Source organism: Coturnix japonica, chromosome 1 (genome assembly GCF_001577835.2).
Source record: "Coturnix japonica isolate 7356 chromosome 1, Coturnix japonica 2.1, whole genome shotgun sequence".
Lineage (NCBI taxonomy): Eukaryota > Metazoa > Chordata > Aves > Galliformes > Phasianidae > Coturnix > Coturnix japonica.
This window is the reverse complement of record NC_029516.1, coordinates 30674323-30699597: the sequence shown is the minus strand read 5'-3', so window position 1 is coordinate 30699597 and position 25275 is coordinate 30674323. Positions and strand designations below refer to the sequence as shown.

Here is a 25275-nt window from a genome sequence, read left to right as displayed (position 1 = left end):
CCGCTCTGCCCGGTGGGGCGGGTCGTTGGGCGGCACCTCCCGCACACGTGACGCCCCCCGCCCCCCTGCTCACCCCGGTCATATGCCGGGGGCGGGCCGTGCTGTGCTGCCGGCTGCGTTGTGCTCTCGGCCGCTCCGGGGGGTTGAGCGACGTCGGCGCTTTCCTTCTTTCCTTCCGTCTGTCCGTCCCGTCGCAGCGCCATGTCCCGCTGGGCGCTGCTCACCGTGTCCCGGTGGCTGCCGCTGGCCGCGCTGTTGGTGCTGAGCCCGGCGCGGGCGGCGCGACAGAGGCCCAACGTGGTGCTCATCCTCACCGACGATCAGGACGTGTTCCTGGGCGGCATGGTACGGGGGGACGGAGGGAGGGCGCTGCCGAGGGACGTTCAGGGCTCGGGGTGGGAGGCCTCTGCGAGCGGGGCCGCGTTGTGAGGGCCTGGGGTGCTCACCTGGAGGTGGGCAGCGGCCGCACAGACCCCGTTGGAGCTTCTCTTTGCGGGGCCGTGAGCTGGGCAGGATGGATGGATGGGATGGGGCTGCTCCCCGCTCTGCCCCTTCGCTCGTACTGGCTTGTGCCTCTGACCTCGGTGCCTCTCTCGCAGACCCCCATGAAGAAGACCAATGCCCTCATAGCGCAGATGGGAGTCACCTTTTTAAACGCAGTAAGTGTTTGCCTTAACGCCTCGAGGCTCTGCGGTGTGTGTGTGTGTAGTCTGTGTTTTCGGTTTCAGAGCCTGCGAACGTGCGCGTTTTGTGTGGTGTTTTGTTCCTGATTCAACACCTAGTTGGTTTTAGGTCTCTAAATAAGTAAATAGCACTCAAGGTCAGAGGCTGAGAGTTAATTTTCACTTCCTAAAAGCATTCGAGCTGACTTCCTCAGTGCAGTACAGCTGCCTAGTCTGTCTCTCACTGTGAACTGAGAAGCCTTAGAAGCCACTTAAAACTGGCTGCTTTCTGCAGGTTGAAATCCCACTTCACTCCTTTTGTGTTTTAATATATCATCGTAACTAACACAACACTGTGAATCAACTGGTGAGCAAGGGTTTGAATGGATGCTTGCTGCTGTTTATCTGTACAAGTATGGGATTGGAAAATCCAAAAGGCAGTTTCACACACAGCATTGCACTTGTGAATATCCTTAGGGTGTCCTTTGTGTCCCACGCAGTGCATGTTTTATGAGCTTTTAAAGCTGCTGAGCTCTTTCATCAACCTGTATCTGATCCTTTAGAACTGTATGTTTTAAGGAGAAATGTTTTTCAACATCAATCCTGTCTCTTTTCTTCCTGTTCCTTCTAGTATGTTCCCAGTGCGCTTTGCTGCCCCAGTCGCGCGAGCATTTTAACAGGGAAATACCCTCATAACCACCACGTTGTCAATAACACTCTGGAAGGAAACTGCAGCAGCAAGTCGTGGCAGAAGATACAAGAACCCAACACCTTCCCAGCTCTGCTCAAATCAATGTGTGGATATCAAACATTCTTTGCTGGAAAGTACTTGAATGAGGTATTTTGCACTTGTATTTTATTGTGGCACAGCATACTCACCTTTATGCACCTTTCTAGAATGGGCTCTGGCTTTTCGTTTGTAATAGTATTGAATCCCCACCATATTTTAAATGATATTACTTGGATATACAACTCTCTGCGCTGAAGCGGGATAGATAACGTGCAAAGTTGAGATCTTGAGCTTAGCTTAGTTAAAATCAGATTCTTGGTTGTCTGAGGGTTTGTTGTTTTAAAGTTAATTGTGGAAGGATGATGGGATCCGTAGGCATCTTTCAGTGTGTTTGGCTGTGTCACTTGATAGACAACACGTTTTTCATGGCTGTAAGAAATACATGATTGGCACATGGGAGCTATGAAGAATGACATCAGGCCTGCACCAACCTAAGGAAGGTGTTATAATAATGCTACTCAAAGGAAAAAGATAAACTTCTCTCACCATTTCCAACTGCTATATCACCTTGAACATTGTTATTTGCCTTTTAGCACTTAATTGCTGTTTTAAATATTAAATGTTCACTGAAGCAAGTTTATTGGGAGAGCAGCTAATACCAGACTCAGCACTTTATTATTAAATCATTTGTGTCTGCTTTATGGTTTATGTTTTTTTCCCTTTCCTAAGCTGTGGTTCGTTGTATCTTATAGTAAGCTTTAAAACTTCTCCCTGAAAGCACTAAGATTTGTTTCACTTCTGGCACAGTGGAGTTGTATTTGTAGGTGACTTAAAGTTCTTAGCAGCATTATTTTCCTTGTGTCTCTTGGTGGAAAATGTTGGTGGCACAACAGAATAATGGAACATGAGTGAGTATTCTAGCCAGGCACAAGTCTGCCTCTGCTGAAGTCAATGAGGCAGCTGGGGAAGGGAAGTTGATCTGGCGTCCTCTGAGCATTCCTTGAGTCAGCACCATCTCCTGTCCCTCCAGTTTGGGGAGCCGTGTAGATGTGAGGGCAGCCTTGAGAAGATACATTGTGTTGCTCTGAGGCACCCTCTGTTTTGGATTTGGCGCTGATTCAGCAGCCAGTTTCCTATTTTGCTGTCTTAAGGCCTAATTGTTCTTAATCATTTGTCCCAAAGATGACAGCCACTAGCACTGATTTAAGTTCACTCTAACTGTGATGGAGTGATGGAGGCTGTCGGCCTACTTGGAGTTTTCTTTAGTCTCTTAGCCATTAGCACAAAACCCAAAGCTGTCTTACTGCATGTGTTCTGATAGTGTGTTCTTGCATGATGATGTACAGGATCTCTGTATGAGCCCATGTGTGGAGTAGAAGAGGGAATAAGATTAAAATAGTAAATGAAAATCTAGAATTCATTATAATATCTTTTAGTTATTTTAACCCTGGTCTCTCTAATAGCCTGTAAATATGTATTTTTCATACAAATATAGTTGTCTTTTTTTTTTCTGTTCTGAAGTTTAATTTGACTTAATGGTTTTTCTGGCTAGTGTTTAATAAAGCACATGAATGTGAAGCGTAATCTCTAGCTTTTGTTTGTGATGACTGAAACCAAGTCACAATCTCTCTGTTTTTCAGTATGGAGCAGAGGATGCAGGGGGAGTAAGTCACGTCCCCCCAGGATGGAGTTTTTGGTATGCTCTGGTATGTGATGTTGTTAAAATACTTGATTTTGATAGTTTTGTAATCTGGCTTATGTTCTAAATTTTGCTGGTCATGAAACAGAGAGCACACAGCATCTAACGACCTAGTGCAAATCTTCCCTTTCTTCCCCTCTATTGTGTATCAGTCCTTTGGCTTTCACAAGGGCTACTCCTACTAAACAGCCTAGGGAAGAACCTTGGAGCATAAAGCCAAAGCGGTGTGAGATAATGCTGCAGTATATGATATTGTTGGGACTAGTTCTGAGAGTTCTTGGAGTGTCCTTATGACAAGTGCTGGCAACCTATTTGACTGATGCTGGGAGTTCTGATTATTCAAAGTAATCACTGCATATGTTGCTTTGTATAAACGCGTGCAACTTTTCTTTCTCGCAGGAGAAAAATTCAAAGTACTACAACTACACTCTTTCAGTAAATGGCAAAGCACGAAGGCACGGGGAGAACTACAGCGTCGATTATCTGACGGATGTACTGGTAGGAAGTTCTGTTACATCTGTGTTATAAAAACTACTTGTGTCCAAATAATGCCTCTTGCTGGGGGATTTGGGAGGGGTGGCGATAGCAATTTGTTAGGCTGCAGTAGTTCATAAATAGCGAATTATTGCCCTGTCGTAGCACCAGGCAGGCATCAAACAGCAAAACAAGATTCTGGGTATATTTTAAACATGGGTAGTTTGTTTGTAGAAACTGTGGAAAGGAAATATGTTCCAACTGCCTGTTTACTAGTAGTAGACGCACTGAGAGGTTAATGCTGACTGCTGTGGTACGTGAGGAATGTGATACGTACAAGCAGTGTCTTAAAATTACTTCATAGAAGGCTGTATTTCATTACAATAGACAACTTCAGTAGCTGGTTAACTGCATCAAGGTCTGAGTAGGAAGTTAAGCATGTAAAAGTAACTTTATACCATGTTTCATTTTGTAGATGTTGTCTATGTCTCAATATCTTGTAAATTTCAACTACATCAAACTTGAATATATGAAAGCTTAATCCATGCACCTTAGATCAGGAGGGCAATAAATGTGCTCTTGAAATGTGTAGCTGACCCTGTTCTTTAGCTTCTTTATTCTCTTTAATCTTAAAGGAAAAAAAGGAAATAAGAAAAGCAATAAATGTGTAAAAATACTTAAGAATTAATTACAGCTTTCCTTGTAGTTCTCTTGAGGCCCTGTTTAGTAAGTAGCATGGATTTTTTCTATTGCATTTTCACCTTTCTTATCCCCCTCCCAGAGCTGGAATCTTAAGTTAATGCAGTGTTGTAGTGTATTACATGGCATTGCTGGGAGCTTACATGCTCAGGAAAACTTTCCTCTGAAAAGCCTCTTCAAGCAGTGAGTTTGTGATCTTCTGCTGACTCTAGTGAGGTTCATTGCCAGTTCTTTAACCTAGACAGCTGCTTACTACGAACAGAACTGATTGATGTTTCTTAAGGCATGGAACAGCTGTCTGATTAAATTTAGATTTACAGTGTCTAAAGCTAGATTGGAATTGTAAGCCAGAAGAGACTGGCTATCCTGTTACTGGTATTGTACTGGTCTTTTTGGTCCTTCAGTAGCTCATAAGCATTTTGGCCAGGATTGTATTTGTAGTGGGTTGCCTGTTGATACACCAGTGTGTTATGGTGGGTTTTCAGTGTGTTGCATTCTACTTTGTGCCTATAGCTTCTAAGTATGTATGTATCATTTCAGGTTAGTGTTTCAGTTTAAGTCAGTCAGTGGGTGGGCAGCGTGCACCCTGTGTGTGCTGCCAAATGTGCAGTGACAGAAACCACCAGGAAGAGCAAGAAGTAGCATATGCAGAGTTCCTGTGTTGCTTGACCTAACACACAGTCTCCTTGTCCTGACTGAGGACATGAGAAATTGAATCTAGTATTAAGAATTTGAACACCTATAGCAGGTGTTTGCTGCAGTCCTGATGTGCTACGCTGAAATGTTCTAACAAAATCTGAGTTTACCTCCCTCAAACTGGTTTGTGAACCAAGTTTCTGTACTTAACAGTTTTGAATCCTCTCTTAAGTCTGTTATCGTATAAAGTCCAGCCTCTATTGTTTATATGTGGGAGTTAGGAGGGAGGAAGACAGAGTCATATTGACAGGAGGCATTCTTAGCACTTCTCCAATTCTAGAGGATGAAGAGGGAATACAAAGAGGGACGTACTAGTCGGACAAGAAAAGAAAATGTTGGAAAATCCAAATAGAGAGAACTCTCCAGCAAGTAATACCTTTGAAGCTTTAATTTCAAAGACTGAACAAGGGAAGGCAAAGTGAAACTCTTCATAGAGTTTCTCTGAAGCTGGACATAGACTGAAGTGAAAATGAAAGTGCAGAAAAGTGACCTGAGTGGTTGGAATTTGCTGCTGCGCTTCATTAAAGCTGCTGGCTTCACCAGCAGAAATGTGACACTCCTTAGAAACTAAGGAGCTGGCTGTGGAATGAGCATAAGCTGCAGAGCTGGAAAACTTTAGGACTTTGTCTATTTCAGAGGGCAACTGAATCTGACAGTCTGTGATCTGTCAGGCAGGGGATGGCATCTGAGACCCTCAGACTGTATTAAAGTTTCAGTTTTACTTGAGAACAGAAGGGTTTGGGCGGATTCTGTTGACACTTGAAATAAGCACAGTGGGTTGAAAAGCTGGGGTTATCCTTTGCATCCTTTTAATGAGCTTTCCAGTCTAAGCAAAGGTCTGAAGTAGAATGCTGTTCAGAGATGTGGGACGCATAATTTGTTTAACGCTTGGGATTACTTTCATCAGGAGCTGCAGTTTTACTACCATCTACAAGTGTCCAAACCACTTCAGAAGCTTATTTTTTGTCCAGGCTTTGAATACTCTGTGTGTGTGTGTGTGTGTAATTTGGATTTGTTGAGTACTGTTTTCCTTTGGAATTAAGACCTTTTTTTTTTTTCTTTAACAAAACAGGCTAACATGTCATTGGACTTCTTGGAGTATAAATCTAATTTTGAACCTTTCTTTATGATGATCTCAACCCCAGCACCACATTCGCCTTGGACAGCTGCTCCACAGTATAAAAACAGCTTTCAGAATGTCAGTGCACCAAGAAACAGCAATTTTAACATTCATGGCAAGGTAAGTTGTCTAGCAAGAGTCTGCAGGGCTCCCCTAGTCGGTGAAAGCAGTAAGCAGTGATTCTGACTTGCTTATTAAGATGATTGATGAACGTGGAAAATGTTTGTTCTTTGTCCAGTTTCAAGATGATTTTTCTTGATTATTCTGAAACGCTTTGTTCTTTCATTGTTCTTCAGTGTATTCAGGAGGACGCATAAGTGTTGTGCTACAGAAAGGCTCAGAGGGGATTTGAGAACTCTTATGTTTCCATGCCGTGTCCACTCATGAGGGTGGGGCCCTTTGCTTGAGCTGCTGGCAGACCTGCTCCTACTTGACAGATTTTTGAGGCCAGTTAGAATGACTTAATGACTTCATTAAGACTGTAGTAATTGGGCTTTCATCTGCTGAGATAACTTGCAACCTGAATTTATCAGCCTGGTGTTACACACTTGAGAATGCTTGGGACGTGCAGTATCTTCCCTGCTGCCAGTAAGTTCAGCTGTATATGCTCTAGCTCAGAGTAATCTGCTACTCACTCTGACAGTAAATGAAAGTGGAAGTTGTGGATGGTTGGTCTGATGAGATTTTATTTTCAAATACAGGCTTCAGTATTTTCAGCCCAGTGAAACCACTTTTGAGGTCGCTGTGGCTCATGCAGTCCCAGATGGAACCTGCTTTTTTAGCTGAGAACTATAGCTTACAAAAAAAGACTCTGTGCTTATCAGCACGATGTAAAACTGTGAGTCAAAGGGGAGAAAAGGGCTGCAGGCAGTAAAGAATAGATACTTCAGTCCAACCTGTTGTGATGTAATGGGGACTGGAACCTTTTTTTCCATGAAAGACTGTTAATTCTGTCTTAGGTTCCTTTATTGTAGTAAGTGAATGCTTTAAAATTGTGAGCTAGGAATAAATTGACCAGTGAAGCTGTCAGCTCGCTGAAACTGTGTGCTATGGGAGTTACCTTATGCAAAGGCAAAAGCTGTGTGTATGCCCATGAATCTATCTTTTTGTTTTGTGTTATGACTGGTAGCTAATACCTGTGAATGCAGCAGTCTTACTGGGTTTCAAAATAAGAACAGAGTAGCACCTTCCTAGACATAAAATAGCTACAGTCATTAGCAATGTGCATTTCTAATTGGTACTGTTATAGACTCGAAGCCTAACTCCTCCATGAGCTCTACTGTTTTCTAGGGCATACACAGTTCCTATGAAAGTAATAAACATACACATAGGCCCAGACACTAAAGTCATTGGTGTTGTAATGTTTGCTAAGCAAACATGCATTGTGCAGTTGTGTGTTATGCAGTCCTGATTCCTAAGTCAATGTTTCCTAGCTTCCTTATGTAGTATGTGGGCAAGAGGTACTAAAAGAAGCCATGTAGGTAGAATCTCTGCATAAAGAGTAAGATTTGAGTTCTTCTATTGGCCAGTAATGTGCTTTCTGCTTAAGATCCTCAGCTATGGATTATTCCAAGTGATAGGTGGCTGTCTGGTCTCCCAAGCAGGGCTACTGATATTCCAGACAAGGTGTCCAACTAAGCTGTTCTGACCAAGATTTGTGTCAGGTATTTCTCTTTCATGGATTGTTTTCCCTGCAAAGTCAAAGCACAGCCCTGGCTGGATTCTACTGACAAGATAGTGTGTTCTGTCTCAAGGTCTTGTAGGCTTTCTTTCAGAGTGGGGCATCAGGAGGCAGCAGGTTTGGTGGACAGCTTTGTATGTAATGCTGTGAAGGAAATTAGGAGGGGCTGACAGAAGCAGATTTGAGGATGGTGCATCAGTGTGGAGTTTATTGAAATCAACAAATGTATTTAGGTGTCATGAAACTTCTGAAACTTAGGAGGAACATGGGAAGAGAAAAATACTCCAGAGAAGAGGGATTTTCAGTTTTACCAAGTGACTTATCAGTCTGAGTTACACAGCACAGTTGTCTTGGGAAAGAGCTTTCCTGAGCCCACTGCCTGCAAAAGGTGCCAGGTGACAGTGTCAGCTCCTTCATTTTCTGAAGCACTTCTGCTGAGCTGGGGGTAATTTGTGTTCTTTCTTTCTTCGCTTTTATGCTCCTTTACAGCTGCTGCAAAAGCAAGATCTGAATAAAGGGAATTAAAACAAACTGGTTGTGAAATGAGTTTTCCATGCCAAAAATCCTTTCTTCAGTGTGCAAAACAGAAAATGGGGAATTGAGTAACTGCAGAGGGTATGAGTCATTCTGAGTCCTTGAAGCCCGAATGCTTTCCAGTCATTCACTTGTCACAAGAGGAACGTTGCGTAACTAGAGGCTCTTAGAAGAGTGACCAGCTAAGTATAGGCTCAAGCCGAGGGTGGCAAGTGGATCATCTCCAACTTCCTAAATGAAAAATTATAAAGCTGCACTGACATAACTTTATTCTGCTCCCCCACTAATATTAACTTTCAGTTTATTCACAACAGACTTCTGCTTGTGTTTGTGTAGTGACTGACCCAGTTCAGACCAATGCTTGAGGATGTGAGAGTAACTTTTTGTAGGAACTAGATCATATCTCTTATGTGGGGGAAGTGAGCAATGAGAGGAGAAGGGGAAGAGCTAAAAGTAAGGGAAGCAGAACCCAGCTCAGTCTGTAGCCCAGAGTTTGTAGGCTATTAAGAATCTGTTAGTGGCAGGGCTTTTTTCTCACCTATCCATAAACCGGGTGGTCTTAATTGCCTCTGTTGAATTTCTCCCCACCTCTCTACTGATGTTAGTATGCTCACAAGTGTGAATTCCCAAAGAACCATGCTTCAACAGCCGTGTCCAATCTTATAATGTGCTCAATCCTTGAGGCCTTTTTCTTTCCCCCATTAGACCTAAATCGTGCATCTTCCTGGATTTTTGGTAGCTATTGAAATGTCATGTTTGGGAGGACCTTCCCTAGCAGTTTTCACCAACTTCTGTCCTGGACTGCTTTGAAAGCATCCAGCACAGGTAATGGAGCTGTAGTGTGGTCTGCTCTTGCAACTTGGGGCTTACATGAGCTAAGAGCAGGACTGTTTTTATAGCATTTTCTAGCTGTTTAACAGCAATTGTGGATATTTTACCCTAACAAGATTTGTCATCAGCCTAATGGAGGTATAAAAGCTGACACAACTTTTCTTCTACTTCTGTTCTTCACTGCTTTTTTTTCTTATTTCTTTTTTCTTCTTTAGAACAAGCACTGGTTAATTCGACAAGCAAAGACTCCAATGACTAACTCTTCAATACAGTTCCTTGATGATGCTTACAGGAAGAGGTAAGAATTTTGTTTCTTAAGGTAAAAAGTTTTAAGGGGTCGTGATACATCTGACATCAGGTGTTACCTGTGCTAGTTCTCTGGCATCTGTCTCAACAGACCTGACTTTCAGTTTAGCTCTTGAAAAGAAACTTGTAATTGCCTTCAGAAGTATTCTGCTTGTAAATCATAGAAAGATGAGTCATGTTTAGTGTCTCAGCTGCCTTTTTTTCAGGTCAGAATGTATATGAAATACTATCAATGTATTGGTCAGCTAATGTCATTAACATTGGCTCTCAGTCTCTTCTAGTCCTACCCCTTTAGATGCAAATATCTGTAATAACTGGTTGGCCAGGGCAAGTGCTCGATCCATTTCTACAGGGGGTGGGATGAATATGAAGGTATCATTTGCTCCCTTTTTCTTAGTGTAAAGAAAGGTGTATTTGTTTCCCTTATGTTGTAGTCTACACTTATGTTGTAGACTTCTTTTAGAGGTTTTGAATTGAACACTAGCTTAACTAACTTTAAATGTTAAACTGAATTTTAAGCAGTTATCAGGTATTGATTAGCCTGTTGCTTTGGAGATAGAAGACCAAGGTCCTTTAATTTTCTTTTTTGCCCAGATTCCTGCTTAACAAAATGTTGAAATAAAAATATGCAGCCGAACCCTAAATTAAGCCTGGAGACAAGAAGATATAATAATTGAATAAGTCCAGTTTAAATTCAACATAACATTAGCCTGTGGAGTCTTATCATTGAATTCTCAGAAGCAGTGTCAATGGCTTCTGTCAGCTTAAGGCTTTTAGATACACTGCAGCAGTAGATCCTGATACCGTGTGAGTGATATAGAACAACTGATTTGCTTTTCAGGCACAAAGGATCCCAAATAGAGAACTAAGTTATTGGCAGACTTGTATTTTAGTACTAAAGATTAGATATAAAGAACTAATAACATGACCTTGCAGAAGAACTGTGACTCTTTGCTACCGTGTTGCTTCATAGTTGGTCTTGGCTGTCTCCAGATAAGATTAGAAGTAACCGTCACTTTGACGTCTTTCTCAGACACTTCAGAATAAAATCAACAAGAACTGAAGACAAACAGTTCATTTCTATCTTAAATTGCAGCCTCCAAAAGTACAGTGTGATAATCTGTGATGCTTGTTTTCAGAAGCTGCAAACAAAATAATCCATTTCCAATGCATTCGCTGTTGATTTAAAGCATGTTATGAATGCACTGCACGTCCCAGTTCTAATGTTTTACTTTCTTGTTTTGTTTCTGTGTAGGTGGCAGACTTTGCTGTCAGTAGATGACCTGGTAGAGAAGCTAGTGAAGAAATTGGAAGTCCATGGAGAATTAGATAACACATACATCTTTTACACATCAGACAATGGCTTTCATACTGGTAAGGTTTTCACTGCTTACTGAATGCTTGTAGAAGCTCCAGGAGTGACAGAGCCTCTCACTCTTGAGACCATTGCAGAAAATGGGAACAGCAACTGTGGAAAACTGTACACATGAGAAGTACAGATCTGAATTGCAAACGTCCTGCAGTTGTAGTGTAGGGTGTTTGAGGGATTTTTTGTTTGTCTTTTTAATTCTCAGCATTGCCTTTCACTGTAAAATGAGAAAGAAACAGAGGAAAGATCTCTGTTCTGTAAAGTTAACCAGTAAAAGTCTGTCTCAAAGACCTGTCTGGAACATGTTGCACAAGTGAAAAGGTGTTATCCAAGCTAATAAACATTGAGTTATGTCTTAAAGGAGCTGACAGCTTCAAAATATCATCTTCTTTAATGAAGCACGTAACCTCTTCTGTCTCCTTAAAATTCATTGCTGGGAATTAAGTAACACAAGCCTTTCTAAACATTAAAGACGAAGCAGTCTAATTTTCTTTCTTCTCCAATACAGGACAGTTTTCTTTGCCAATAGACAAACGGCAGCTGTATGAGTTTGATATCAAAGTTCCATTGCTAGTCCGAGGACCAGGGATAAAACCAAATCAGACAAACAAGGTAAGTGAAAAGAGAATACAGCTTTACTTCTGTTGTTTCACTGTTAATCACTTCAGGTAATAGTTCCTCAATGAAATATGAGAGGGTAAGAAATGCAAATACTCAGTTCTTTACCAAAAAAAGCCTGTACATCATTGCTTGAAGCAGTACATTTAAGCAATTGCAGGATGCTGACATAAGAGATGCATAAAACAGAAATCTTATTGGTGTATTTGTTAGGTTCTGGTCTTCTGAGCTAACAGTTCTCCTCATCTTGCAGATGCTTGTTGCAAATATCGACTTGGGTCCCACTATTCTGGATATTGCGGGATATGACCTGAATAAGACTCAGATGGATGGAATGTCACTGTTGCCCCTGTTGGTAAGCAGACAATCAGGGATAGTATCCAGCAATAGGGATGATTCTTCAAAGGGAATACTATTTCCTTCAATGGGCCAGGTGGATTTCTAATCCATATTCTTACCTTGTTGGCATTTTCACACAGGATATTGACAGTCTAGTAGTTAAAAACATGGGTATGCAGTTTAAATGCAGGTGTATTACAATAAGCTGCGGTCATTTTGTAATAGAAACTTGTCATGCTTTGGCTAATCCAGCAATTTGTAACAATTCCTGTTTTGAAAGTTGCATATTCCTATTTTGCAACCTTCCCTGCCTTTTCCTTAGGACTTCTCAGCACAGACTCAAGAAGGATAGATTATTCTTACCCTGTTTTGCTTCACACTTCAGAAGAGCAAGCGTTTCTCAGTAAACTCTATGAAACTGTAGGTGGTTTCATAAAGTAAAGCTGACCTTTCCAATAAGTGAGCAGAAGCCTACTTAAAGAAAGCTGCTTGTAGTTTATCCTTTTAGTTTTAATTAAATTTAGTCTATAAATTGAAGGCAGCTTACTTGGAAATGGAGGAGATCATCCAGATTTAAAACAGTGCTTTGCTATTAAAACCTTCTATCCAAACCTTAAGCTGTTCTTCTGATGGAAGCAGGTAAAAGGTGTCAGTTTAAAGCCACAAGCAAAAATGTGGAACTCATTATTTTGCTGTGTACACCTGTGGCAGTGCAGTGTGTTAACTTTAAACTACTTCTCCCTTATAAAATGCCTCTACAAATAGAGCAGCTTAAAGTGTAGTTGCTTCTTAAAGCTGTTTATCTTTCCTTACGCCAAAGCTGTCTTATTCCACCTGGTGTGGTCATCTGATACAAATCAAGGCCAAACAGCCTTGTCACAGGGCTCTGGTCTGTAATGCTGTAGTATCTGTACAGCTGACTGTTTGTGTTACTGCATGATTCCATGTGAGCTGAAGGTATCACTTCAGTACCTTTTTCTTGGAGGTTTGAGGCGGGATATCTTTTGTTGGATCCTTGTCTTTCAGCTACCCAAGGAATTCTAACCTGAATGTTATTTAAAGACTGATTTAAACCAGGGACGACAACTCATGTTGCCTTTTGAGCAGTGGGTAGTGTTTGTGTTACGCAAGGTGTGGAAACCTTCTCTTTCTTAATACAGTGAATTCTAAGTCATGTCCTCTCTCCCTAGAGGGGAGACAAAAACGTGACATGGAGATCAGACTTCTTGGTGGAGTACCAGGGAGAAGGATACAATGGCAGTGATCCTACCTGTCCTGGCCTCGGACCCGGTGTCACAGTAAGTAGGACAAGAATGTTAATATTAGAAAACGGCAACTGACTTATCTGTTCTGTGGACTAACCTGGGTCTAGCAGTAAGCTTCCATTAGGAGCCAGCTCTGTGGGTGCTGTGCAGCATTGAAGAGTCAGAAGGAGACATCCAGCTGTGCGGAACTGATGTGTCCATACAGCCATCCACAACAGTCACCCTTTCAGTAGGAATCTATGGAGCCTGTGGGCTGCAGAAGTATCCAGAGAGGTTTTGAGTTCAGAAAATGGCAGGCAGAGACATAGTGTTCCTTCTATAGTTCCAGTGGCATCATCGCACTGTTCTTGCTTTCTAGCTGTTTGTTGCTAGCTGCTTTCTGATCAAAGTTTGCTCTAAGTAAAGTGTGCCTTTTGTGTTGTATTTAATGTGCTTTGTGCTGTTCTGTTCAGTGCATATGCATTAGCTTCCCAGACAAAATGCATTTAATCATTGTGAGTTCACTAATAACACCGTCTTGAATTTAGAAGAAATGATTTTTGCTTAGTGCCCCTAGCAGAGCCTTAAGTGTGTTAGTCCAAGATCCTGGTGTTCATTAATTAACTGCAGTTGGCTTGAGCTGGTGTATACTCTGGGGAAAGGATTGCTAGTTCATCTTTCTTAATCTTAAATATTGAACTGCTTACTTCACAGCACTGCTTCCCAGACTGTGTCTGTGAAGATTCCTATAACAACACATACGCTTGTGTAAGGACAATGTCAACTTCCTGGGATCTGCAGTACTGTGAATTCGATGACCGGGAGGTGAGTCCACAACAGGCATTAACTGTTCACAACTGTGCAGGTGATGATCTGCAGCCTTGTCTGCTCTCAATGGTTTGCATAAGGTATTCTGGAAAGCAGACTGGCATTGCTTGCAGGGTAAAGTATTTAACAACCAATGAGCTATATATACTCCAGAGAGTATATTGGGATTGAGGCAAGTTTTTGGGTCACAAATCCTATGAACTGCAATGTCAGCGTGTGTGTAGTGAAAGTATAAGCATCAGCTATTCCCAGTTACTACATTGCCATGAAGTTTGAGTAATCTGCAATAAATGACTTAAATTAGGACAGTAAATACCACAAGGTAGATTTGGTAGGGAGACAGCAGAAAAGACAACAGGAAGTCAAGGTGGCAGGTCCTGCACTCCACTGGTTGCTGAATTTCTGGGTCACTCAACTTACCTGGGCTCAGCTGAATTAAGGCAGCAGTACTGGGAAGATGCAGTGATGCAGCTTTTGAAACCTTGCATTAAACCTTCCCAGAAAGCTTGTAACCAAGGTCTGTCTTGATGAATCTTTATCGCAGTTAGACACAACTGAGCCAGTGTTAATCAGCATCATCTGTGATCACAGCTTACTGGAGCACAGACAAAATATCAGCTGCACTTTTTAGATATGTTTAGCTACTGTTTGTCCCACAGAGATTTAATGTACCAAAAACCAAATCTGCCCTAAAGTTGCCTAGACAAATCTAGTTCTCTAAGTATGTACACATACAAAAGCTTTTCTTTTATTAGGTCTAAACATTTGTACTGAGAATGCTTTTTACATGTAGTTAAGACATCCCTGAGTTCTGTCAACTGAGAGTACATAAGAATATCTATCTATATATAATGGTGATGTGGTGGTCATGAAATAGGATTTGGGAACAGCACTTGATTAATAGTATATAATGTGATTAAACATTAATTAGCATTTAGGACTTTGATACAGTCTGGGAACTTTGTGTTAAACAGGTGTTTGTGGAAGTGTATAACCTGACAGCGGATCCGCACCAGATCAATAACATTGCCAAAACCATCGATCAAGAAATTCTAGAGAAGATGAATTATCGATTAATGATGCTGCAGTCCTGTTCAGGAGCAACTTGCCGTACACCTGGAGTCTTTGATCCTGGGTAAACACTGTGTCCATTCACAGCACTTTTAAGTATCACCATGTATTTTAAAAACCTAAGCTTTCATGGAGATTGATTCTGATGAGACAGAGTACCCCTGGCATATATGCTTCCATTTACTAGAAACAGTTTGCTGCTGATCTATCTTGAATGCTTAATCCCTATTTTAATTGAACCTACATAACGTAACTTGATGGCATTAATGCTACTGCTTTAATCTTGTCAGCCGCTGTTGACTTAGCGTAGCTGAGTCTTGCAGCTATTTGGAGCAGTCAGACAAGTGACATCAGTTTTGCCTGCAAGCGACAAAAAGCTCTGCATGTTTCTGTAGGCATGTTGTAAATAAACTGGGCTGCTTCACAGTGCAGTCAGCAGCCTTTTGGACTGTAACTTTAAGCACTGGTTGAAATGTTCCTATAGATGGGCTGCGTAGGTCTGTAATTAGAGGCAGCAAAACCTCCTATTAAAAGGCATCTCATGAATGTTTAATGTTACACATACCAATGTGCTGTTGGTATGTTATAGCTCATATTTATTTCTCTGGGGATTATCGACTCCTCAACTGTACGTTGTTATAATTCATCTGGTAGGTGGAGTGTCGCTGCTGTTTGCTATTCACGTAGCATCGTACCAGAGCTATTCTAGAGATCAGCTGTTCCTAGAAATGCTTGCTGCTACTAATTGTAGCTCATGCAGACTGTGTTGCTCTTTGCAGGTACAGATTTGACCCACGGCTGATGTTCAGCAATCACGGTGTTCGGGCTCGCAGGTTTTCTACGCGGTCCTTATCGAGCATTTAAGAGCCTCTTGCAATCAGCTCCCACTGACCAGTTTCTCCAGTGACTGCAGCAGGTCTGTCTCTGAAACTCTCGTTGATCACAGCTGGAAGACTTACAGGGTTATTCAAACCCTGTTTGGAAGAAAAACCCTTGTCTTTAGCTGGTTGCCTTGTGCAATATGTATATTTTACAGCTGAACTGTAACTAGATCGTTAGACACAGCTAAATCTCTCTTACTCAGATAATTACCACCTTTGTCTTTCAAATACCTTTTCATACCCCAGGCACAGAGATGTACTATGGCCTGTGAATCCAAACAGTTTATTTTGTTCTAAAATAATCAGTATTGAATTCAATCATAGTTGAATTGGGTCAGATAGGCAGGTGCTGTTGCACAGTAACGCTCACCTATATTCAGTGTCACACACTTTCCTAACGGCTGTGTTTATGGATAGATTTCCTGTGTTGAGCACGAAGCTCTTAATGGCAATAGCAGAGTAGGCCAAAACAGCGTAGGGAAGGCATTAGTCAAAAGTGTAGGATCTGAGAGTCTTTTGCAGAACTAAACTAAGCGTGTGGAGTATCCTCTTTTAATGAGACCACTTTAAATGAGACCAATGAATTTTGTAGATCTGCTTTGGTAGCTTGCAAACAAGAATGTAATTTCAGCCTCCTAGTTTGAAATGCTGGATTGGGTTAATATGTACTACTGAAAAGACTCTTAAGGTTTAACATAGGTTTCCTACTGTGTTAATCAAAACAGTGTTGGGACTAACAAGTACTCAAAGAAGTGTGCCTGTGTTCTGAGCTAACCATTACGTTTATTTCAATACGTGGAAAGAAATGATACTAAAAACCAACAAAAGCACACAGGGCACAGCAATAGAGTTGATCTATCTCTAACCTCTGACTACCTGGAATCGTCTAACCATATCAGTTAGATTCTTGAAGGTAAACTGTTTTGAGAGAAAACTAACTGAAATAAGTAAATCACTGTTCATTAGAAGTTAGAGTGCAATTGTAGGCAGTTTAAGTACTTCATAGTTTCTTTTTGGTTGAGACATAACTATAGAGAATCTGCAGTAAGTGGCCTTCACACCAAAGGACTGCAGGTCAGAATCTGACCGGTACGTTATCGTTTGGTTTCCCTTTGGAAAGGTGATGTTGTCTTTTCAACTTTCTGATCAGGCTCGTCTGAAATGCAGCTGTCACTTGTACCCCAACTTGAGCATCTTCTTAAATCTCAAAAAACACCCGAATTTGAGTTAGAATGTGACTTTTCTATAGATTATTGGCAAAACACCGTCTAGAAACATTGAGCTGTGTGTATTTTGCAAGACAAATTCATGTTGCTTATGCATAAATCAACTGGGCAAGGTACCTGGGCAAGGTAATCTTTCCCTTTTCAGACAAACTGTGACACAACTCTCCAGTTTTCAGTCAGCTATTTCAGATCTCCTCTCTGAAGAGGATGCTGTCCATTTCTGTTGCTTAAAGCCTTCTACCAAGGGGGGAAAATAACTAACAAACTAATGAGGCAAAGAAGTGCAACTGTATCCTAACTGCGGAGGTACATTATCCCAATGCACAGATCTGCACACTGGATAAAAACAATGCTAAAAATCAGCTGATAATTCCTTTGGATTCTGAAGCACAGAAGTTGCCTTCCATTTAGCTTAGCTGCAAACTTCTGTGCTGGTGAACAGCTTGGGTTTTATCCAGCTTTTATTTCAAATCTAACTCAGTGTTTCAAATCTCTCGATTGACCAAATGTTTGGAGACAAAACGCTTGAAGGGTAACTTCTCAGCTGGAGTATCTGTATCAGTACTGAGGCTTTTGGATACTCTTAAGCTACTTACCATGCTTTCAGATACTCAGGACTTCCTTTCCTCCATTACAGTTGTAGCTTTATCTTTTTCTCTTTGTTTTTTAAGCCTTAGTATTGTCTGTCAATATCATTTAGACTCCGCTTTGACTTTTAAAAACAAAACCAAAGTTCTTTGTGCTCTCAAGTGTTTTCTTGCACACTGAGCTAAACCTAAGGTTCAACAAACCCAAGATTTACTTACTTTGTGTCTTGCTTAGGGTTGGTTTTTGTTTCAACTTCATTTTGGTAGCTGTCTGGACGCTAATATAAAACACAGTTTGCTGTACATTAAATCCTCCACAGCCCTATTACACCTAGGAGATCATCTGTCAACTTCCAACTTCAGTTAAGCTTCAGCACAAGTAATGCGTGTTATGCTTCTCAATAGAGGAAAAAATAGAAAAATATTTTGGATACAGATGTGTAACACTCAAAGTGATCTAAAGCCATAGTCAGCACATCTTTCTTTTTGCCTAATAAATAGCATGGAAGGTGACAGAGTTGGTATAGAGATTAAACACATGATGAGACAGTTGTACCTGGGTCAGCACTTGTATGCACTGTGAACAACTGTCCATTTAAGTAGACTCAATAACTTTCCTTCTGCGCTCAGTGTCAGAGAATCACACCACACCTGAAGTCTGTTGTAGGTAGTAGGTGTCATGTTGAGCTGAAATTCAGAATGAAATGAGTCAGGCCTTGCTCAACCAAAATAGGGAGAAGGGCTGTTCAGGAAAATAACTTCTCACTGTGGATGAAGATACAAGAGCTGTTCAGCAGAAGCACAGAGTTGAAGGCAAGAACAGGACCAAACAGCTGCCTGGCTTCTGTTGCCTTAGGGGAGTTTGTTGTGACTTGTCCTGTATCTATTTCCATGAGTAATTCTGAGTCTTTGAAGAGCCCCGAATGAACAGTATTGATTCTTGACTAAAAACAGAAATACTATGAAGGAACTTTAAACTTGCAGCCAGATCTGATTCCCAACCAAATGGGTTTTATGGCAAATTGTCTTCCTTGGATGTTCCACTTCGTATGCAATGTGATCGTAGCCGAATCCACACCCTGGTACTGAAGGCATTTGTGTCAAATGAAGGGGCCTTATTGGTACAGAGTTACGTTTAGGTAAAATGTGATTTATTATTTTTTTCTTTTTTATAAACCATTATTATCAAAAGCAGAGCTGTGAACTTTAACGATCTAAGCTGGCAAAGCAGAAACTGTGCAGGGAGAAATACAGTTAACTCTTATGTTATCCTGAAACAAGCCACGTTCTGTGTCAGCCCTTTGGCCTAAGTGTGCACAGCCAGCACATGTTCACCCAGTGTAGGCCCAGCATCCTGGTCTTCTGTATGGGGAGCAGAGCTGTAATGCAGACAGACATGCAATCACATGCAATCACGTACTCAAGTAGGTACAATACCCGTTCCAACAAGTCAAGGTTGACTGATTATACAATATTTCAATGACTTTTGGTTTTACTGTGATTCAGTTCAAGTGATCGGTTTGGTTTTTTTGTAGTACTCTTCTCTGTCTGTGAGCATCCTTTGCTGTAGCGTGTTGTGAGCATACTTCATTTCTGCTGTTCTGAACGTTTGTTTAGAAAGTGCCCTTCCAGAGGACCCTGTTCACTGCTGCACTTTTGGGGAAAGAAAAAATAAACTGCCTATCAAACTTCTTCCCTTTGTTACCGAATCTCAATTAAACCTTTCCAAAGGATCGAAGTGTGTCATGTTGTTCAGACTGACTTCTCATTGCTAAGCCTGTGCTCTGCCTACTGCCCCACTGCATGGTGATGCTACCAATGGACTTCGATGGTGGTGGGTCCTTTGTGTGGTGTCCGGCAAGACAACGCCTGCCTGCTTTGCACAAGGAAGAAATAAGGCTGAGGTGAGTGAACTCAACTAAAAGCAATCTGTGCTTTCCCATATTGCCTTGGGAACTGATGTAGTTGAGTACATGGAAAACTTGAACAGGTAGTGGAGAAACTGCTCTTTGTAATTAAAGACAGCACATTCTGCCTTTGTCCAACAGGCAGTTACATCAGAGCATAAAAACAGATAGGAAATGCCTGGTATCTGCCCTCTCCCAGCCATGGAAGAATGTTATGAGCAGGCAGAGATGCTCGAGGTTGCAGCTGTCAGGTCTAGACATGAAGAATTGCCCAGGATTACTGGGCATACAGAAACCACCTGTTTATCCCAACAGGGAACTTCACAGCCACTTTGGTGCAGTAATTTTGCCTGGGAAATAAGGAGGGGCTGAACATCAAATCTACTGGCACCATAGTGCCTCCCTGAGTGTGAGGGACACACCAGATTCCATATTTAAAGAGGGAAATCAGCCTTGTTCTGCTGTTTTCTATCACACTGTGTAGGCTATGATGCTATGTTTAGGTTTATAGAACTACTGCAGGAGAGTTTTGTGCTGGACTTGTCTCAGGAGTAGTTATAGTAAGGGCAGAACAGAACTACTCCAGTTACTCATAGTATCTCCAGATACTCATAATATCCCCTCTTGCTCATACAGAAAGCAGCATTTACTTAAATAATTCAGGCACCATCACTACAGACTCATTCATTTCACCTGATAGACTCCTGCTACATTGCAAAATGTGTCTCAGTGCAAAGTGCCGAGATAGATAGGTCCCTTTCTGTCCAACAGCTGAGAGCACTTCTACTTTCAACTTGCACAACAGCAAACAAGTGATGCAGAGGGCAGCCCTCTTACTCTGCAGAGCACAATGTTGGTGTGTGTTCCACACAACACTGCAGAGTTGAGTGATAGCAGCGTTGGCAGCACCCAGGACACGTCTGCCTGGTGACTTTTAACCCCACAGGTAGGATGCACAGTGCATGCTCAGCACGAAGCCCAAGTCCATAAGGAGCAGTAGTATTTAGTGCTGCAGTGTCTAACAGCGTTCCTGGACTCAATGCTACTACTCAGGCTTCAGCCAGGTGAACACCAACCTGTCCCTCTGGGAGCACTGGGCCACAGGGAGGCGTTCCCACACTGGTGTTGGCTGAGTGCTTGTGTGCTCCTGCCAAAGCACCACGGCATCACGGACAGCAGAGGGAGCCGACTGATGGGTGAATCTGTACTCAAAAACACCAACTCCATCAGCAAATCCAGCAGTTCTTCCAGACGTCTAGTACAGAAGGAAGATGAGCACTGGTCAGGTGGCGATTTGTTTTTATTTCCCATTGTCACCAAACCTCTAACATTGTTACAATACATCCTGACGTAAAGCCAACCTGCGGAGCCAGAGCAGCTTCACCAGCTCTGTCCTTGTGAGCCTTTTCACCAACGCAGGCCCAACTCACACCCTGCAGCCTCCCCACACTCCCCTCTCCCACACACTAGGCCGGAGGTTCTTGGGCAGTCAGGAGCACAGCTGGATTTTCACCTTTTGGATTCACACCAAGGTCAAAGGAGAGCTGTTATTGTGCTTGCCCCCTAATAAAAGCACAGGAGGGACCAGAAGAGCATCACAGAGCATCACCATCCCACAAAGACACAGCCAGGCTTATGTACTTGTGTGGCACTCCTCACTCCCAGGGCACAGGTACCATCCTGACTACTCATGGAGAAGCAAGAAGGGAGTTCCCATAACCATGTGCCACAAGGAATCCTCATCCAGCACTCAAACCATCCCAACACAAACTCCAGGCAACACGAAAATAAAAACATACCACGTAGCGAAGTATTGCCAACTTCAACTTTAATGATGGAACCATCAATTGCCATTTCATCAATAACTTTTAGGGGAATAAAAACTTCCCTATAAAAATAAAACTAAGCTTGTCAAAATTATAAATAGTTTAATGCTTGTTTGTTTTTAAAGACATATATTTTAATGTTTCCCTGCATTCCCCTCCTCCCCCCCCCCCCCCCCAACCCCATCGTCTGATCATTCTGGTACCATCACATATAGAAATGAAAGCAGTTCTGCAACAGAAGCTTTGACAGTTTAATTTGACGCTAAAATTAAAAACAGAAAAGGTGGCCAGGGACGACCATGACTTTTCTTTAAATTAAAGCTGTTGTAATTGCCAGTGTGTAAAAAATAATAATAATAACAATAATAATAATTAACCCCACACACGACATCTTACAATAATTAACCATGGACTAAGACAGAGTTAAAATATAGTGAGCCGTTTGGGTTCTTTGCCCCTTTCTCCCCCCAATTCCAAACTCATAGTGCATCCAACACTGATTGAGGTTTTTTTGGCTAAAGTAAATGCAGATGTGCCCACTTAAAAGACCGATAGTTCAAGTAAAAACAAAATTCACATATTTTTATACTCCGCTTTTAGACTCAAACAGTGTTTAAATCTGAGCAACAAATGGTTCAACATCAACAGCGATTATGTAAAGGTTACATCGTTACGGGCAGGCATATAAATAAGTAGATGTTAACAGAATACCCACAGACATGCTGCTGCTTCATAGAAAAAACAAACCATAACAGAACAGAAAAGCATTCCCTGAACCATTATAAAGTGTCTCACTTGAGGATAATGTTACTAACTTGCACATGCACTACAATGTTACATGTGAAATTAAACAAACAAACAAGATATGCCTTATAGATACTTTATAGTTAGTCCTACTTTTAATTTCTCTTAGCGCTTTAAAACATTACGATTGTCAAATTCTTTTCATTTTTAACCAAAAAACACCTGCGAAGGGGTTTTGAAAAAGAAGCTTAAGGAAAGGAAACAAAGGCACAGTCATGTCAAACTGATGACCAGGAGCATGGCGGAGTTTCACACCGTATCCATTAGATGTCGCCAAACTTCTAACAACTCCTTGGGAGTTCAAAAGGAACATCCTTGGAGCGGAGGAAATAAAAACCCACCCAAATGAAAACAAAATAAAACACTGCACCAGCTGGAGCAGCCCCTCAGCCTACAGCACTTCCCCGCCTCACCTCCATCCTACAGAGCTCTGTTTCCTCTCTGGTGCGGTAATGACTGAAGTATGGGTTACCCGACCTGCCTCACGCCTCTATTGCACTCCCACTTCTTTGGTTTCTTTCCAGCATGCTTTTTAGATAAATAACTCTGAAAGAACCACAATTTTATTTACAATAAAGTAGAACGTTTTCTTGCTACATTTTTCCTACATTTAAATCAAGTAAATCAGCAGTGTAAGGAATTTGGTAATCAGGTTTCAATTAAGGATTTAAAAATGCTTTGAATTACTACCAGCAAGACTTGCTAAACTCGGTCACCAACACAGCCAATATAATTTAATTTTCTGTTATGTTGGAAACACAAATAAGAAATGGCTTCCTCTGCCTGACCGAGCCCCTTTAACAGACGAGGAAGCAGATGAATCTATTTTTGTCTTTCAGATAACACAAATCAAAACTATCCATCCTAAACATGGATTGCTGAGCCACAGGAAAGATCTGACTTCCAATAAAGAGCAAATGCAACCATAGTTACAGCTTGGATCCTAAACGCTCACTAGATGGGCACTTCTCACAGAGTTTTATCTTAGATAACATCCACATTCCATAATTCAAGTAAGCAGCCTCTTGTTTAGCTTTGCTGCACTTTCCAACGACACGTTTACAGAACCAGCTTCTCCAACTGTGACCTCTACGTGCAGCTCCACTTCCGTTCTTATTCAGCTTTTGCCTCTTTTTCCTTCCCAATATTTCAATCATCTTTATTTCTTTTCCAGTGTGGGTTTATGCAACTAAAAAGCCCTAAAACTTAAGTCACAATATTACAACATCCTAAAACTTTACTCTTATAGAATTAGTATTTTAACTTTCCTCTGTATAAATACTATTTCTATCTAAAAACAAGTCCTTCTCCATTGGTTATTACACCTTCCCTGCCTCCAACTCTAACCCTCTCTTCAACTTTCTCCTTACCTTCTCTGGGAAGACCAACTGAAAGCCTTCCACAACTCTCACAGAACAAAACACAAGGTCTCATTTGCCTTCCATCTATAACAGTTCTCTCACAAATTATACAGTAACTATTCAAAAACAGAAAGGTAGTGCAAATCAATTTCATTTCAAAGATAGTGCTCCAACTGATTATTTTCCAGATAGATTTATTCATTTTATTAAACTAATCAATTTGCACCTCCTTACTTGTAAAGCTACCATTTAAAGCAAAGAAGAAGAAAAAAAATAATCTTATTTTATAGCATCCTAGTAAATCGATTACAGTTTCACAGCTTGCACCAAGATTACTTGGAAAACTCTCTAGGCACACAGAGGGTTGCAAACTGATGTACAAACATGCAGAATCCCTTACGCATGTGGGTGCGAGATGCTAAGTGACCTGGCTTATGGAACTAAGTCTATAGCAAAATTCAGGTACCCCAGCATCACAAAACAGTCTTCTGAATAAAGAAAACTACTCTTTGCTGCTCTTTTGTACTTTGGGTTTGGCATGCTATACTGACGTTTGGTTGTGTGCATTTTTCCTGAGAGTGCTTTGGCCCCCTTTTAACCAGGTTTCCACACCCCACCAAGGGCTTCTTCAAGTTTGTCCCTGTAAGCTGCGTAACGCTTCTTTAAGATTTGCAGTTGCTCGTTTTCCTCTTTGTCCAGTATACGCAAGAAGTTCTGCAGTTCAGGAAGGCTGAAAGCTTCCCACTGTGAGGACAGAGAAAGAAAACAACAGATGAGATAACAGGAAATGCACAAAGCATTTATATATACGCAGCATCAGGAACCCTGCTCGTAAGTCTCACCAATCTGAAAATGTTCAGCTCTTTTATGCTGTCTTCTGTTCTGCAAGTAACAGCAGGCCAGTCTAACCACAGTCTAAACGCTTACAAAAAAACTCAATCAGGAGAAGAAAAAATGAAAGCTTCCCCCCCCCCAAAAAAACCCAGATCATTACATCAGCACAGACCAAACAGGATCCCTGAAGTTAAAGGACCAAAAAGCTGAGCATAACATACCATGACCTCTCCAGTCTCGTGCTCACGTAGAACAAAACTGAGCATGTCTGTCCTGGGGCCTGCCACCAAACGCAGGTAGAGGGGATGTTCTCGGTCGGACAGCTTGCATATATAAACTGGAGGAGAAGAAGTGACAGAAATTAACCATCTTTAATTACGATGTTTGACAGGTTTTGAATGATCAGTGCAAGCCAACGTTAGAGATTTTAACAGACCTGCACCTGTGGCCACAAATCTACACATTCTCCAACGTCATTCTGAACTAATGAGCTTTATGGACAGGCAGCAGAGCAGAGCTAAGCTCAAATATGAATGAAGCAGCTTCTAGTCAGCACAGGATCTGAATATATGCGGGGGCGGGAGGAGGAAATACAACACAGCTCTGTAGCTATAAATAAGTATTTAAAACATCACAGCTGTGCTATCATCATTCTGAGACTTTTTTTTTTTCCAGACAGCCAGAAACATCTGAGCTCCTGCAACCGCTGTCAATGTCTGCCTACAGAAGAAGGCAGATTCTTAAATGCACTAACACAATGCTGAAGATACCTTCTTCATCTTCTGGTATTTCCAAACACGACATACACCTAACTTTTTCATCAGATGGCGCAGAGAGCATCACGCACACCAAGTACCACATGCAAGCAGAATGTGCATACCCACAACGCTCATCAGCTGTCTGTCCAAGCAGGGACTGTGGGCATTGCTGACACAATGGTTTCTCTTT

The 25275-nt window shown here is 41.6% G+C and overlaps 2 protein-coding genes across 3 annotated transcripts in view; one reads left to right on the top strand and one right to left on the bottom strand.

Moving 5' to 3' along the window:
• The first annotated feature begins 81 nt into the window (after positions 1-81).
• GNS (glucosamine (N-acetyl)-6-sulfatase) lies at positions 82-19329 on the top strand. Its single transcript, XM_015855557.2, has 14 exons — positions 82-345; positions 600-659; positions 1294-1500; positions 3033-3098; positions 3491-3589; positions 6033-6200; positions 9342-9424; positions 10688-10806; positions 11310-11413; positions 11673-11774; positions 12949-13056; positions 13717-13827; positions 14805-14965; positions 15681-19329. The coding sequence occupies exons 1-14, from the start codon at positions 202-204 to the stop codon at positions 15763-15765; spliced, it is 1617 nt and encodes a 538-aa protein (XP_015711043.1). The 5' UTR covers positions 82-201; the 3' UTR covers positions 15766-19329.
• Positions 19330-21313: 1984 nt separating this feature from the next.
• Positions 21314-25275, bottom strand: part of RASSF3 (Ras association domain family member 3) — an 86903-nt gene continuing 82941 nt past the window's right edge. For both annotated transcript variants that reach the window (XM_015855523.1, XM_015855534.2), the window contains 2 exons: positions 24549-24664; positions 21314-24237 (listed from right to left, as the gene is read on the bottom strand). In XM_015855523.1, the coding sequence (XP_015711009.1) occupies positions 24088-24237; positions 24549-24664 (266 nt within the window). In that variant the 3' untranslated portion in view covers positions 21314-24087. The remainder of the gene's footprint in view (positions 24238-24548; positions 24665-25275) is intronic.